The sequence below is a fragment of the Apium graveolens genome, chromosome 4 (genome assembly GCF_009905375.1).
Source record: "Apium graveolens cultivar Ventura chromosome 4, ASM990537v1, whole genome shotgun sequence".
Classification (NCBI taxonomy): Eukaryota; Viridiplantae; Streptophyta; class Magnoliopsida; order Apiales; family Apiaceae; genus Apium; species Apium graveolens.
In genome coordinates this window covers 208227835-208243959 of record NC_133650.1, presented here as the reverse complement: position 1 = coordinate 208243959, position 16125 = coordinate 208227835, and the positions used below count along the sequence as shown (strand labels likewise).

The 16125-nt window shown below is 34.6% G+C and overlaps 1 protein-coding gene across 3 annotated transcripts; it reads right to left on the bottom strand.

Annotated features, from left to right (window-relative positions):
* Nucleotides 1-6266: 6266 nt before the first annotated feature.
* Nucleotides 6267-15900, bottom strand: LOC141720584 (crossover junction endonuclease MUS81). 3 transcript variants are annotated; one of them, XM_074523074.1, is made up of 15 exons: nt 15605-15900; nt 15034-15113; nt 14864-14942; nt 14651-14737; nt 14429-14554; nt 13963-14185; nt 13287-13500; nt 13050-13198; nt 12767-12915; nt 12521-12578; nt 12061-12219; nt 9882-9961; nt 8900-9137; nt 8629-8715; nt 6267-6592 (listed from the first exon to the last, which is right to left on the bottom strand). In XM_074523074.1, exons 1-15 carry the CDS (start codon nt 15796-15798, stop codon nt 6488-6490), a joined length of 2028 nt encoding a protein of 675 aa, XP_074379175.1. In that variant the 5' UTR covers nt 15799-15900; the 3' UTR covers nt 6267-6487. The 3 variants fall into 3 exon arrangements, with proteins under 3 accessions (XP_074379175.1, XP_074379176.1, XP_074379177.1); XM_074523075.1 differs by having other exon boundaries at nt 13050-13162; XM_074523076.1 differs by lacking the exons at nt 15034-15113; nt 15605-15900 and having other exon boundaries at nt 14647-14737; nt 14864-14947.
* Nucleotides 15901-16125: the final 225 nt, after the last annotated feature.

Genomic DNA, 16125 nt, shown 5'->3' with positions numbered 1-16125 from the left:
TACTTGAAGAATGGCTCGACTGAAACTAATTTCTTGTCTTTCAAGACGCGCCCTTTCTTTAAGGCGCGCCCTCAGAGAAATATTGAGAGTGAGATGCCCTTTATTGGATGACACTTCGTGAGATGCCCAAGAGATGTTTCTACATGAGATGGTTTCGGCATCCCTTGAGCTTTGTAGAAGATAGAAGCCTTCTAAGAATATTGATCTTTGATTTGGTTTAATTACATGAAGATTCTGTAGAAGACCCTTGTCGAGGTAGATGCTCCTGTTACAGTGGACGCGCCCTCGACAAGATGATTTCCCTTGTCGAGGTAGATGCTCCTGTTACAGTGGACGCGCCCTCCAAGGATGATTTCCCTTGTCGAGGTAGATGCTCCTGTTACAGTGGACGCGCCCTCCAAGGATGATTTCCCTTGTCGAGGTGGATGCTCCTGTTATAGTGGACGCGCCCTCCAAGGATGATTTCCCTTGTCGAGGTAGATGCTCCTGTTATAGTGGACGCGCCCTCGACAAGATGATTTTCTTTATCGAGGTAGATGCTCCTCTTACAGAGGACGCGCCCTCCAAGTTCCCTTGTCGAGGTGGATGCGTTTCTGACAGAGGACGCGCCCTCGACAAGACGATTTCCCTTGTCAAGGTAGATGCGTCTCTGACAGAGGACGCTCCCTCCACGAATGAATAGCCTTGTCGAGGTAGATGCTCCTCTGACAGAGGACGTGCCCTCGACAAGATGATTTCCCTTGTCGAGGTAGATGCGTCTCTTCCAGAAGACGCGCCCTCCAAGAATGAATACCCTTATCGAGGTAGACGCGCCTCTTATAGAGGAAGCTCACTCCAAGGATGATTACCTTTATCAAGGTAGACGCGCCTCTTACAGAGGAAGCTCCCTCCAAGGATGATTACCTTTATCAAGGTAGACGCGCCTTATATAAAGGACGCGCCCTCCAAGGATGAACACCTTTTTTGAGCAAAACGCTCCTCGTAAAGAGGACGCGCCCTCTAAAAGTATATGATTATAGAAGATCATAAAGGTTTTGACTTTGAGTTAAAATGAATCACACTATTTGTGGAAAAGACGAGATCAACGATTTAGAGTTATGATTTGACAAGGAGAAAGAAATCAAACATGGAATGGTATTGTGTTGTTCATGAAAGGATCACTTTCACCAACAAAACACGTCCTCCTTCATCAAAGATTATTTATTATTTGAAGATCAAAGAACTGGTCTTTTATTCTGGTTATGCCTTCCCTTAGAGAGCGCCCTCTAATGATGACCCTTTCTGTTTAAGGCACGCCTATAGGAAACCAATATTAGGATGAAAAAGTTAGAAGGAACCCTCAAACCTTTGTTAAATGGATTATTCTTTTCCAAGGTACGCAAGGTGCACTCTTTTGTACGATTTCTCTTGTTTCTTACGCCGAGTTAGCTCATGTAAGTTTAGAGATGTGGTGCATAAGTGGTAAACCTCCCTAGTCAAACCAAAGGTTAAAGTCACTAAGAAGAGAAGCGGTAGAGAGTGAAAGATGTTACGTTGTGTGGTGTGAAGCTGTTGTCTAGATTTATGAAGCGCGCCTTTATCTGGGGTGCGCCCTGTCAAGTTCAAAAAAGAAATAGAGCAGGATGAAGAAAGAGGAATGAATAAGTTCGTAAGGGCATACCCTCAATTTTGTAGATGCTCATACAAATTTTTCAAGTTTGCTAGGGGGGTTGAAAATTCCAATCCCATTTTAAATGACATATGGAATTTGGGGGTAGTTGTTATGCCCAAAATTTGGTATAAACTTTATTCGGGTCAAAACCGGGTCAATTGGTCAGAAATGGGATGTCGGTGCCTAAAATTAAGGAAAAGATAAGGCATCTATTTTACTATAAAGGAAGAAGGCGCGCCCTACAGGTATGGGGAGGCGCGCCCTTATGCATACGAAAAGAGTAATGCTGGCGCCTTACATAATCAAGGCGCGCCCTCGTTGGTGAAGGAGGCGCGCACTATTAATATATGAAAAAAGGAGTTCAACTGATTCTTAAAGCTATCCCCTAAGGTATTAGGGCGCGCCATAAGTGAGAAATAGCTTGGATGGGACTTCAACATGGTTACTTGGATGAGTTCTTTGGATGATTCTCGGAAGAGGGAGATTATTATTACTAACCTATTTGATGCAGGTACTCTTTTGAAGAACTCCTTCCTGTAGCATATCTACAGGAAAGGCGGTGTCCGTGGTCAGAGACCTCCAGGGGTATGCCTGGACTGAAGGCCTCCTCCTGTAGTCAATGGGTGTCCTCATTGGGAATGTGGGGTGAAATCTGGTGTGTGCTTTGGGAGCTCTGTCTCTGTAGTCAACGGGTGTCCTCGTTGGGAGACTTTGGAGTATCCTGCACTTTGCACCCAAAAGCTTGGGATCACTTGTCCTGCAATCTGGTAGGGGCTCCTTATCGGGGGACAAGGATGCATCCAACATTTGGGGTGAACCACGGCTATACCTGCGTCCACGGACTAGAGAAACAGCTGGTAGCGGAGGGTTATCCTTGGCCAGGGAGATGCCTCATCCGTGAAGTCTCGAAGCCGCGAACGAGCCTTGGGCCTTTGTGGTTGGGCCTCATCGGCGGACATTCCTAAAGCTAGTAGAAGACGGTTTCCAGTGGGTTTCCCATTGGGCCTCGGGATAAGAAATCTAAGCCCATTAGGTTTCTTGTTTCCCAAGAACTACGTGGGCTTGATCCCCTATAAATAGGGGTACGTAGGCACATTGTAAAGGGTCAGAAGCGAGAGCGCAAAGGAGCCACCACTAACCCTAAGCAATCTCAGCCCCCAATAATCACCACCACCAAATACTGTTCATCTTTTCCGACGAATACTGTTCATCGGATCCACCGACTACTGCTCACGTTTCCGATAAAGAACCGTCATCACAGATCTTGTTTCCGGCTACTAACCTCAAGTTTTGTTGTTCCCAAATTCCTCCGTCAACAGATTTTATGGTAACTAAGAGTAAAGAAGAGGTAGGCTAAGACCTCCGAAAACATTTGACAACTCTTGTTCATCACAGATGTTGTTTGCCATTACTCTTATTTACCATACAGTCATGGACATTGTTTTTCAAACCAAGTGAGACTTCAACCTTTCATCACTGAATTCGAACTCCAAATCATTTATACAGAAACAACACTTCTTCATCACATACATTGTCTGCCATTACTCTTATTTACCATACAATCATAGACATTGTTCTGTTTAACTAAGTGAGACTCAAACCTTTCTTCTTCACTAAATCCGAACTCGGCATCATCAATAGGGAATCAAACAAAATTTGCAACATAGTGCGGTACTTTTGTTAGATGCAAAATTTTAGCTCTACTTTCAAAGTTTCTCAACCACGCCAGTTGTTTAGTTAAGATAGACCATGCTGCAAACTGAGCCTCGCTCGCCGAGTTTAACACAGGTTTGACACCCACAACAAAACAGACCGGGACCATTCATAATGGTTCTATAATATTAGCATCCTCCATAACGGATATTGATGTCCATTGCCTTATTCTTTAAAGGAGTTTGTATCTACCACACCCTAAACCTACCCCTTCTAGGCTTCCATTCTCGTCTTGCTAACCGCTTTACTCTTTCTAATTAATTACTCAATTCTCAAAGTCGAGTTAATCATTTCCACCACTTGGGACCTTGATCCAAACACCCATTATATGTAAACAAGCTTCTTTCTCGAAATATAAAAGCTAACTACTGCAATGTTGATGTAAGTGTTTCCATCTCTCTTAGTCCTAATAAACTAAACTGCCACAATCGTTAATTCTCTTACATTATGTAATTACAGTGACTAGGGCTCTCTTTCTTTCTCAACAAGAGTGTACTTTTCTTTGACAAATCACTATCATGGCCAGCACTATGTGGTTCCACAGGAACCTTTATCTTTGGTAGATATTTGATAGGATACTTTACGATAAGTAAGACACGCTATATTTTGATGTGATAATGCATAGTTTTCTCATTCATCCTTGGCTTCTTAGCTAGCCTTTAATAGAAAAATAATACACCTATCTGGAAAAACAACTACTAAGGAAACATAAATATGTGAGTATCAGCGGAGTTTGTACATCAGAAGACCTGCTTGTAAACTAAAATGAATAAGTAGAACCGTAAACAATTTTCTACCATAAACTATTTAATATTCTTGAATCTCCCCTCCTCAGTTCACCGCCTCTACCTTTTCACTTCCTTTATTCAATTCCCGACCTCATCTATCTTATATCCAAGGGATATAAATCATAATCCTTTTAACTATCATCAAATCCATCTTCTAAGCAAGATCACTTGTAACAAATCCAAAATAACACTTCCAAATCTAATTCTAAAAAAAAACAAACAAGAAAACCTCAAATCTCATAATACCAAATAATGTTCATGTTTATTATAAATCAATCACTTATGTTGCATTTAGTTGAGGTGAATGAAAAAAAAACGGAATGAAACTATGTTATAGATAATATTTATAATTTTCATTTATTCCTCGATCCCATTCCTAATAAACAAAAACAAAAAGCAAATATCCATTTTATAAAGGTGAAATTAAGAAAAGGTAGGGATAGTTCAAGTCTGACATGTATGTTCTACAATTATAAAGCACAAGTGCATATATAAAAGGCAAGTGAAGAGCAGACCTCTTGTAGAAAATCTTCATCAAGTTTATCAGAAATGCGAAGAGTTGTAAAGATGGTAGCTACCAACAAAGACAGAGGGAAAACAAAGGCAAATATGTAAGTGTTGGGTCCAGGCACTGCTCTAGTCACCACCCACGAACCACGTCTGCTTTTCAGGCCACCGGAAAATACAACCGGCGACAAAGAGGAGGAGCAAGTAGTGGTTAGTGAAGAGGGTGGTAAGAATATGTTGGAACTGACAAAGCAGCAAGTGTTAGAAGCCATTAAACTTCCCCTTATCTTGTGTCTCACTGGGAGTTTTGTAATAATATTTGCCGACGGGTATTTATTTTTCTTCAAATTTTTCTCTTTTTTTACTTTATTTTTGTTAAATGGCTGGAGAAATAATGACTTTTTTACCTCATTTTACCCCACCAATTACAGAAAATACCACTTTTGAGGATTGATGGCCAATTATACCCTCTGAATAAGTCTCCGTGGAATGCGTAATAAAAAAAAATACCCAACCTCGTGTAAGTGCTTAAACTAGTAATCTACTCTGCCTAACACTAGCGCCTTGCCCCGTATATATACAAACATTACACGTATGTTTCCGCTCCGGTATCCTTAAAATACAGTAAATTAACTCTTAATATTACGTTTTTAATAATTAAATATAATTTAAAAATATGTTTTATTAGTTTTTATTAATATTTTATAATTATATATATTGAGTTTTAAAAAAAATAAAAGTTTAAATTAATTTTTTAAAATTATACCGTAACCCTAATTTAACAATTTTAATATTTAGGCTTCAATAATTCCCTTTTTAAATTTTAAAAATATATAAATTTAGAACTTAATTTAATATTTTTTAATATTTTAGGGTTTAACAATTTCTAATTTAGGTTTTAAAAATATTAAAATTAAATATTACATGCATGTCAAAATACATATTAGTTAATGTTTTTTTAAAAAAGATAATTTAAGATAACCTATTTCCTTAAAAAAATAATTGAATATGACACGCACTTGAGGCATGCATATTTGAGTTACCCCTCTGCTAATACGTATTAGACTATATTACTCATACTTCACATGCATAACATTTACATTTATTAAAAATTTAAACATAATATGCATTGAATGCGTATCAGCCGTTAACCATTTCAAGAATGGTAATAGGAAGGTATTAATGGCCTTCTTCCCCACTCGCCAGTATTCTTGTTCACCTCTTCTAAAAAACGGTATTTATGTCCTTCGCCTAATAATAAAGTTCATAAAATTCAAGAAAAAACCCAACCCATTTTAGTACACGGTTGAGTGGTTGAAAAAACAGTACAGTTAAATTTATTAAAGGAAATTATTCATTTATTTAAACCTAAAAAAGTACAGATTATTCGTTTATTCAGAATTTATTTTTCGAGTTTCTACTGTAGCAGAAGTAATTTCATGTGTTTGATTATCTTTAGTTAGAAATTGATAGATATCAGGAGTGCTAATGCTAACCCATTCTTTTGAGCATGTAGAGCAAGTCAATACCCTTTTTTCTTCTACAAATTATATAAGCAACAAATATGAATATACTGGTGAACCAAGTCAGATTAGGCCAATTAGCAATTATAAAAACCTCAAGGTTCCCAGTTTATTAGATCAGCAATATTCACAGCTAATTCCTAGTTCCTATTGCCTACTTTGTATGTTTTACAAACTCTATAAGAACCCTATGATTATAGGATTACACTACAAGAAATTTATTATTACATGGCAATGCACATAGATCGGTAGCCTCTTGGGTTCTACAACCCAGCCCAGATCTCCATCATGAAGTAGAGGAATAATCAATTCCCCCAAATTAGCTGGAAGATATTTTTGCTTGCGGATCCATTGACTTTGCCGTTGCTCTGCTTCTTAAGCATCTCTTCTTGAGCATAAATGTTTCCATCCTTCATGCAAAACAGATCAATGCGATAGAATGGTCGTAACAAATAAATCAGTAGTATTGATATATAAAGTATAATATCCAATTTTCAAAACAAAAGGCCAGATATGAAATGAAAAACTCACAGTAAAGCATATTATCTATAATGTTGGGATCAATGCGATTGAATGGTCGTAACAAATAAATCAGTAGTATTGATATAAAGTATAATATCCAATTTTCAAAACAAAAGGCCAGATATTAAATGAAAAACTCACAGTAAAGCATATTATCTAGATTTTTATTACAGAAGCCCGGTTTATATATATATATAGGGTAGCACTCCATGGAGTACCCTTTTATGTAGAGAATCGTGAAGAACAATTATTTAAAAAATATAAAATATATAATTTATTTTATTTTTCATCATATATAGTTAAAATTTTTAATTATCAAGTTAAAAATCGAAGTTACATAATTTTTTATTTAAAAAATCATTGAAAAAGTTTAAATTGGTTCTATAGCAGAATCACAGTAGAATCACAATTATTAAAAATTATTCCACTGTAGAATCAAATTTAAAATCAAGTAATTTTATCAAATTTTAATTGTTAAATTTTTTATTATATTTATTATTCTAGATTAGCATCGAATTTTATATTTTTTAAAATAAAAAATTACAATTTGTGATGATTTTCTATGATAAAAACAATGGTTCTCCACGGTTCTCCATATAAGATGGTTCGCCTTATATATAATATAGGCCTTTACTCCGTGGAGAACCGTGGAGAACCATTGTTTTTATCACAGAATCTCATCACAAATTGTAATTTTTTATTTTAAAAAATATAAAATTCGATGCTAATCTAAAATAATAAATATAATAAAAAATTTAACAATTAAAATTTGATAAAATTACTTGATTTTAAATTTGATTCTACAGTGGAATAATTTTTAATAAGTGTGATTCTAATATGATTCTGCTATAGAACCAATTTAAACTTTTTTAATAATTTCAATAATTTTTTAAATAAAAAATTGTGTAACTTCGATTTTTAACTTGATAATTAAAATTTATAACTATATATGATGAAAAATAAAATAAATTATATATATTATATTTTTTAAATAATGTTTCTCCACGATTCTCTATATAAGAGGGTACTCCATGGAGTGCTACCCATATATAATATATATATATATATATATTACAACAAAGCATTCAATTTAATAACTAATTCTTCCTTAATCTACGAATTAATAAACATTTGACAGCAAAAGGGCGCTTCAACTTCAATAAAAGTATACATGTGTTTGTTGGACTTGGGGAGGGGGATCCAATTCATATATTTTCATAATTTGACCAGTAGAAAATCACAAGAACTTTCACTTTTTCTCTTGATCGATATCGTCGACCATTTCTCATGCCAACCATGTTCTAATAGACAGCTCCAAAATGCAACAAACTGACCACATAAATTTTTCATAAGTAAAATACTAGTACGCTACTATGCTCTGAGATATACTTTGCTCAGTTAATTTGAATTGTATTCTCGCAAAACGAAAGTACTCACACTTTAGCCGACTATTAGTCCAGATGGAATATCAACCAATAACAATTGATAATGCAATAAACAAAGCTACTCAACCCTATTACTACCAGGCTTCCAAGTCGAGTTTAACTTGTAAACTGGGAATGTCAAATAATTAATAACAGGATAACCCTTTATTCCCTCTAGACAATTGTTTGCAACTTAATTTCTATGAAAGAATATATACCCTGTAACTATTGATTTGCTTTTGTGCCTGCTTAGACCAGTCATCCGTCCAAGAAAAAGAAGATCAGACTAACCAAATACTTTTCTCTACTCACTAGATAAAACTATAATTATGAAGTGATGTGTCAGAATATTGACAATATTTTGGACCAATTGTCAATTCAAAAGATACAATCTTATACTTATATTTTGTTAGTTTGCAAATACTTTGCAATTTAATTGTGACCCATAGGTAAAAGAAGATATGTCATAAAAAAGTTCAGGCAGAAGACAGAGAACTTACAATTGCAGAGTATGCACGAACAAGGGAAAGAACGGTTGGGTATAATTCTAGAACTGCCATGGCAACCTCCTCTGTCACCTGAGGGACCTGCACTTATTTGAAGATCCAAAACAGCGTCAAAAAGGCAAGTTCATTTGGAAAAACTGTATACGATTAAAACACATACTAATTACACTAAAGATATTTCAAACATTCCGCGTAGCAATACGTATTTTTTAAGTACTAAGCATAAAAGATTAAAAAATGTTTGTTTTGGTAAACAAATCGATACCTGCATGAGTTGTATGGCGAATACATCACTAACTGTAATCTTATCCAAATCTTCACACTTCTTAACAAACTCACTATAAGGAGGACAGACGTCGGGGCTATCATGTTTGTCCTTGCCATTCAAAAGACTGTAGTACTGAATTATTGCCTGGGTTAAAAAACCATATTTCCTGAGAGTATCTCCCAAGCCAGTCGTTCTCTGTACATCAAATCCCTCCAAAATCTCTGTGGTAAAACAACTGCACAAATTTGAATAATATCACAAGAATATCTTAATAACAAGTCTGAACTTTGATAGGAATAAATTTAGATTTATGAACAGATAACAGAAGAAAAACATACTGCAGAGACTACAAAATAAAACTGCACAAGAATAAAAAACACCAAAGAGTGACATATAATTAATACCAAAAAGTGCAGTGTAATACATTATGTAAAAGAATCATACACAATAATGCCGATTAAACTGAATCTGAAAATTAAAGGATTTCTACACGGCCAATAACTCAACATATTTAATATCCACACAATTTTTAACAATCTTCGACCTGGTTGACAGTCTTCGACACGAGGAATAATAGAGGATGTACAATGATGTACTACATATATCAATATACCGCAAATTCTATGCAAGCATCCAAGAGTTTCGAAACCCTTACCAAATACCAGTTTCGGCCATTAATATATTAACTTTTCAGTCACTTCTTGATACATTTTTCACTTGCAGACAAATATTTATACAAATAGTTAAATTATCAAATTAACTTACGAGATGTAAACAAAATAATATATCACGAGTTTCTGAGTTGAAGGTATCATACACTACTGATGAGTGATGACAAAACTAATGGTCACACTAAATATGTAAAACATAAAAAACACGATAAATTATCAATTTCAAATTTGATTGTGTAATCCAAGAATGGATAGCTAAGACTGGGAAATAAAAATGAGGTCTGTAGGAGCTTAAGGAAATGTCTTACGCTGTTTTTAAGCTTTCAGCAGCTTCCGAAAAATTTACATCACCTTCGACTACATAGATCAGCTTCTTGAGTCCGCATCTCTTGATTGAACAATATAATCATCAGAAAGAAAATACAGTAACTTAGGCACATGATAAAAAAATATCAGATAACATTTGCAAGAACAGAGAAAGCTACAGTTTTTCATAAAAAAATAAAGGTCAAGACAACAAATGAAACCTCATCAGAACAACAATATATTCAGGCATCCTTGTTTGTAGTTAGAGCTGAAGTGTTTGAGTTTGGAAATTCTTACACAAAACCCGAACACAAAAGTACACGGAGTCACGGATAGACTTAGTGTCATGTTTGGGTAATCACTTTGATAATACAACATGAAAAAACACGAAATAAATACATCATTTTGTAAGTAGAATAGATAAATTATTAATATAGTAAATTTACAATATTAAAAGTGTTTTCAAACCTACAAAAAGCAATATTATAAGATTGAAAGTGATTTTTTACAATATCACACAGAAAAGTGCACGGATAGACATAGCGTCATGTTTGAGTAATCACTTACAACGGAAAAGTACATGAAAAACATACATTTTTCACAAGTACATACAGATAGATTTTTCATCTAAATGAAAATAAAAGTGATTTATTACAATTTTATAATATTGTATTATGTTTTTTTATTTACATGTATGACACAAAAACACAATATGACAAGAATTCATTCAGTGTCGTCCATGACACAAATTTATTTATTGTGCTGCTTGGGTCTGACATTTACAGCACAAAACACGAAGGTAGAGGATATAGAACTACAAGAACACGACGCGATTCAGGTCCATTTCTAGTTAGCCTGAAAAAATAAGAGCAAGTCTTAAATTTTACAAGCGAAGTCGTCAACTAAATGGGCCTCAAAAGTAGCAACAACCTCGTGTACACGAGAGATATCACGGTGACTACTTCTCAAGGCAGGCCCAATGGAGTAACTCCACGGACATTCTAATAGGTCCAAGATAATGTTAGATATGAATAACCCGGAAACATGAGTACTAAATTACTATACCTAGAATCCTATGTTGAATAGGTTTTTTCTTTTAGAATAATCTTTTAGAGGTCCAAAACTTAAAGTTAGCTTTCTGCTGCAGAAAAAGTCAAAGAAGAGAAACTTTAGTTTTCACCAAGTTATTTGCTTTAGACGGGATGAAATACCTTCTAAGTTCTAACTGTTCCCATTTACATTGATCTGTAAACACTTAAACATAACCATTGACCAGAGATATCTAATTTTTTTAGGGTGAACTGTTTGATAGTATAACCAAAGCATATTAATATGCTTTCATAATCATATAGTTACCACCTATTTTATACCCAACTGACATGCATTCACAGGGTTAGCACAAAAGTAAAGATAAGGGTTGTAAGGTACAAACTTATACAGTTTTATATTATTAGATTGTTAAGATCAAAAAGATTTAAACCCATTTAAACTGCCTATAACTTGATCAATTTAAGTTTCAGAATCGTGATTTTTAATTCAACTTGTTCGATTTGAATTTTGGAATTGTAGTTTTAAAATTAAAGTTTGTTTATTTGATCTATCTAATTAAAAGCTTATGACTTATGAAATTAACAAAATTTAATATGAACAAGATCTTATACCTAAAAATATTGTCGAGGAAGCTGCATATACCAATTTACCCATATCTACGGAAAAGAGTGCAGAGTGCAGCATTACTACACTCAAATAGTATGGGTAAACATCATAATAAGGTTATAACTTATAAGGGTAAACGTGCTCATGGATCGATCATTTATGTTCCCACCCATTATTACATATAGCGGTTAGTAAGATGCTTAAAAATTATGAGGAGAGCTTGAGGGTCTCACCTTCAATTAGTTGGTCATTCTATTCATACAGATTGACAATACGAGTAATTTTAAGAGTACCATCTCTCCTTTACATTAATACCTAATTTTGAGTGATTTTTTGTGTGATTAACCTGCACCTTACGAGTGGTGTACTTGCTTAAAGTAACAAGATTGCGCCATAGTCATATATTAAAAGGAATGAGCTAGTGACTGCAGAAAGTTGGAGGGAAACACTTTATGGAAGTAATCAGTAACAACAATTAGTAGATTCAGATAGTAAACCATGTACCAAGCCCAAACAAAATCATACCAAAAGCCGCACTTTTTGATCTCTATAGCGGTTGTCCCTGATTGAGCTTCGTAAGTCATCAACTCTTTTCCGCTCAACTATAAGATCGAGAACATACTCAGAACGAAATTGTTTATGGCGCGCTACCCAGATGGCATCCCCAACTGGAAGCCTTCTAATCTACAGAAGGATTAAATTGAATAATATGTAAGTATCATGCTAAAAATATTAGGAAAAAACATTATAGCAAATCAACCAAAAAAATGTGTATGTTCACATTGGAGAAAAAATATTCTTCTGTTGGTACAAATGTAATTGCCAGATTATGATCAACAAAATTATAATGTTACATTGTAGTACCACTGCCACACCTTAACAAAAGTCTAATAAGCCTAAGATGATGATAATGCCACCAAATCTTAGCGGGTTCATGCAGATTTTAAAATTTATACAGCTCTATAGATCCATTATTTGAGCTTACCTCTATTTCAATATTGAATTCTTTCGAAATGTTCTCAACAATTTTTCTAGTTTTAGACCTGAAAAACACAAAACAAAAGGTAAATATATATTGTAATGCAATCATTTTTTGGGGATTGTACAAGGGGAGGGAGAAGTAAGAACTCAGAAGTACAATATCATGAAACTAGAACACTGTGTAGGAAAACTATATTCAATGAAAATCTTTCTTTGATAATGAGCATAGTATATGAACTAGAAGGGTTACCCTTGCGTGGTGAATTTCTCACGATCATCCAATATCAGAATTACATCGTATGCATCCTTAAATGTTTCTCCGAAGGACAAAGGTGGAACTGTTAAAACATTTGATTCAAATTGCCGCCCATCTCTGTGCTGCTTAAGCACTTGGTTATCCTATGATATCCAATAATAAAAAAATTAGCCAAACTAATCAGAAAGCAATATAATGTTAAATACACAATCCATCTTATAAGACCAGGAGTCTCTTACTATATTCGAACTTTGCCAATTATAAATTGCAAACTTACAGTTGTTGAGCAAGCCTTCATCGATAAGTCTATTTGCGAAGAGACGGTGTGAAATTTTGGCTTCGGCTGAAATTCTGACTTGGAAATACAGATTTCTCCCTCACTACCAGAACCTGTTCTATTCTTGTCTACATGAGTACTGATTTCAACTAAAAATTAAAAAAGTACAGATTATGAAATATTAAAGATGCCCAATTTACTTTCAACCATTCCGCATAAGTGTATAGTGGATATTACCGTCTCTAGTATAAGAATTAGTTGGCAATGGACGAGGTCGAGGATCACACCTCGGATTATTTTGAAAATCCGAACTTGAACCATACACCTCAGCTTCTCTAAGGTGACATAAAACAGCTGGCCAGAGGGAAGACATGTTCTTGTTTGGTGATGATTTCTGGACATTCGAAAATGCAAGAAGAATCTGTTCTTTGCTATACCCCATGCTCAAAAACTATAAGAATTCGAAGGATTATACTTAAATTAGATGATAACCAACAAATTTCAAAGATAAGAAACATACAAGTTACATGCATATATTACATGTTGAACATGCAATACTATAATATATTCATAGACGTAATATTACATACTGAAGGTGACAAATTAATCCTAAAATGGAATCCGCGTGATTCCCTTCCCTCATAAAAGCGGAGTGCAATGATCAAGTGGATCATCAGTTCATAAAATACATATAACATTACATTCATCTCAGTTTGATGTTTAATGTTCCTTGTTAATACTTAAACTGGAACACTAATGGAGAAAATGAACTATGTAGATGAGCACTGAAATGGCCAAAAAAAAGAATCTCAAGGCAATGGATGTAACTACTTTATATCATGACACCCTAAAAATAGGGTTCCACATAGCATCTAGCTCCTACGCTCATGAACTTAAATACATTAGATCATACCCTATTAAGAGATTCAGGTGGAACTTCAGCTGATTTCTTGTGCTCAATTGATACATGATTTAACCTACTTTCTTTAACTGAATCAGTGTGAGGAAACTCCTTATCCGTCAGATTGCTTTCATCAAAATCCAAAGATCTTTCCACAGTATCAGAACTTGTGGCCAACCCTGATCTTGAAAGACATTCACGTGCTGCTTTTTTGCCTTCTTCAGTCAGCATATACCTGCATTAATATTTATCAAACACGACCATACATGACTTGAAGTCTCAAACTGATACACATGGCAGAGACGTTACGAAATGAAATAATAACGAATTTGTTGTGAACAAGTTTTGGCAAAGGGAAATAATGTGAACCAAAATATAAGAACTTACAATTACTATAAATGATCAAGACAAAAATAATGTGTGCCAATTGCCAAATAAACAAGAAACAGAAAACTTTAAGCTAAAACGCCAAACATACTTTGCGGGGCAGCTTGATTTGATGACTAGCCCTTTCGTAACCAATGTCTTCATGCAGCTCCATCCACTGTACCACTCCCTAGGGGAGCTTCCAAATTGTCTAGGTTTCCCTTTCCCCTTTTCCGGCCTAGATGCATAAAGTTTTCATCTAAAATCAGATTATAATTTACACTGATGAAACAATTTATAAAGTTAAATAGAACAGAGAGGTTTCATGACATGCATGATTGGAGCACGAGACAGTCCGCTTGCTTCTGCAGCATCAATTAGCTCCGATTTACGCATATAATCAACACCAGTAGCGATTCCCCTGCCATAAAAATGTTTACGTCTCATACATTAGTTTTACATTGTCTTGACGTTGACCGAGCAAACCACAAATTATTTTAAAACAACTAAGAGGAAAAAATTAATATTATTAGTATAATTTGCCAACCTGTAAAGTGTGACTAACAAAGCATAGGCCACTGAATTTTTTTGAGGCATGTAGCGCCTAGTTCCCTTATTCTCCTTTCCTAATGATGAAGAAGTATCACGAGTAAAAGATAATACAGATGCATAATTTCAAGGTATATCAAAAGACCAACTAAAGAAAACATAGAGTACCTTTCCTTGTCAAATCTTCATTTTCAGAAGCAGTATCGAAAAAGCCTTGCACGAGCCTCAATATCCATTTGCCAACACCCCTATAACAATGAATAAATATGATCAATTACATTCTTGACGAGAAAGAGGATGTATAATTTTAATAGATAAATTAATATCAATCTTCCATAACACAGCCCAAAAGGCCACTTTATGTCCACTGCAACTACACCCGACCTTAGACATACTCTTGAAGAGAAAGATCCAACAACTCATTCTTTCTAAATGTCTAAACTATGAAATGCTGCAATGTACATTCTACCGTAACTTTCCCAAACATATTCGGGATTTTAAAGAACAATTAGCCAATCCCCAAAACAAGAATTCAATATTTACCTTCATTCATACACTAAAGTTCACTAACTTTTACTTCTTCACTCACATTTCTTTCAAACAGTCTGATCAAATTTGTTCATAAGCACATACCACAAATAAAAATTAAATCTTTAATGTACACAAACAAGTGCATACCAAAGAAAGTGTCACTAACATAAAAAAGAATAACAATTAAGGCCCAAAAAAAAAAACTTACTTAATTTTCGACAAATCTTTGAGATTGGTGATATGGGTCTTGGAGTTACAAATACTAGAATAAGCTTTCTGCAGAGTCATATCAAGATTATCTGAAATCCCTTTTGGAGAATCCACAATTTCTTGCCTTTTCTTCAACAAATAATCACCCAGTTGCTCATTTTCACCACACACACATCGTCTTTGAATCTCCATATCTTTCACTCTTTGTGTGTGTAATCAAATGGGGTTTGTGTAAAATTGTAATTCAAGAGTCGGATAAATTCATTTTCAATTGGGGTTTTGAATTGCCCAACAAATAGCGGCAGTTCTGAAACGAAAGGCTCTTTTGGTAAATTTATATTTATATTTAATAATAATTATAAAATATTGAAAAATTTAATTAAATATACTACTGGCATAATAACAACAGTGTCAGGTCCGGGTTATTTTCTAGAGTTTTTTTATGCATACAATTATAGTATTTTTAGTTATTTTTTTATTTGTAAATGTTGTATAATGTCTAACATACATGAAATACAA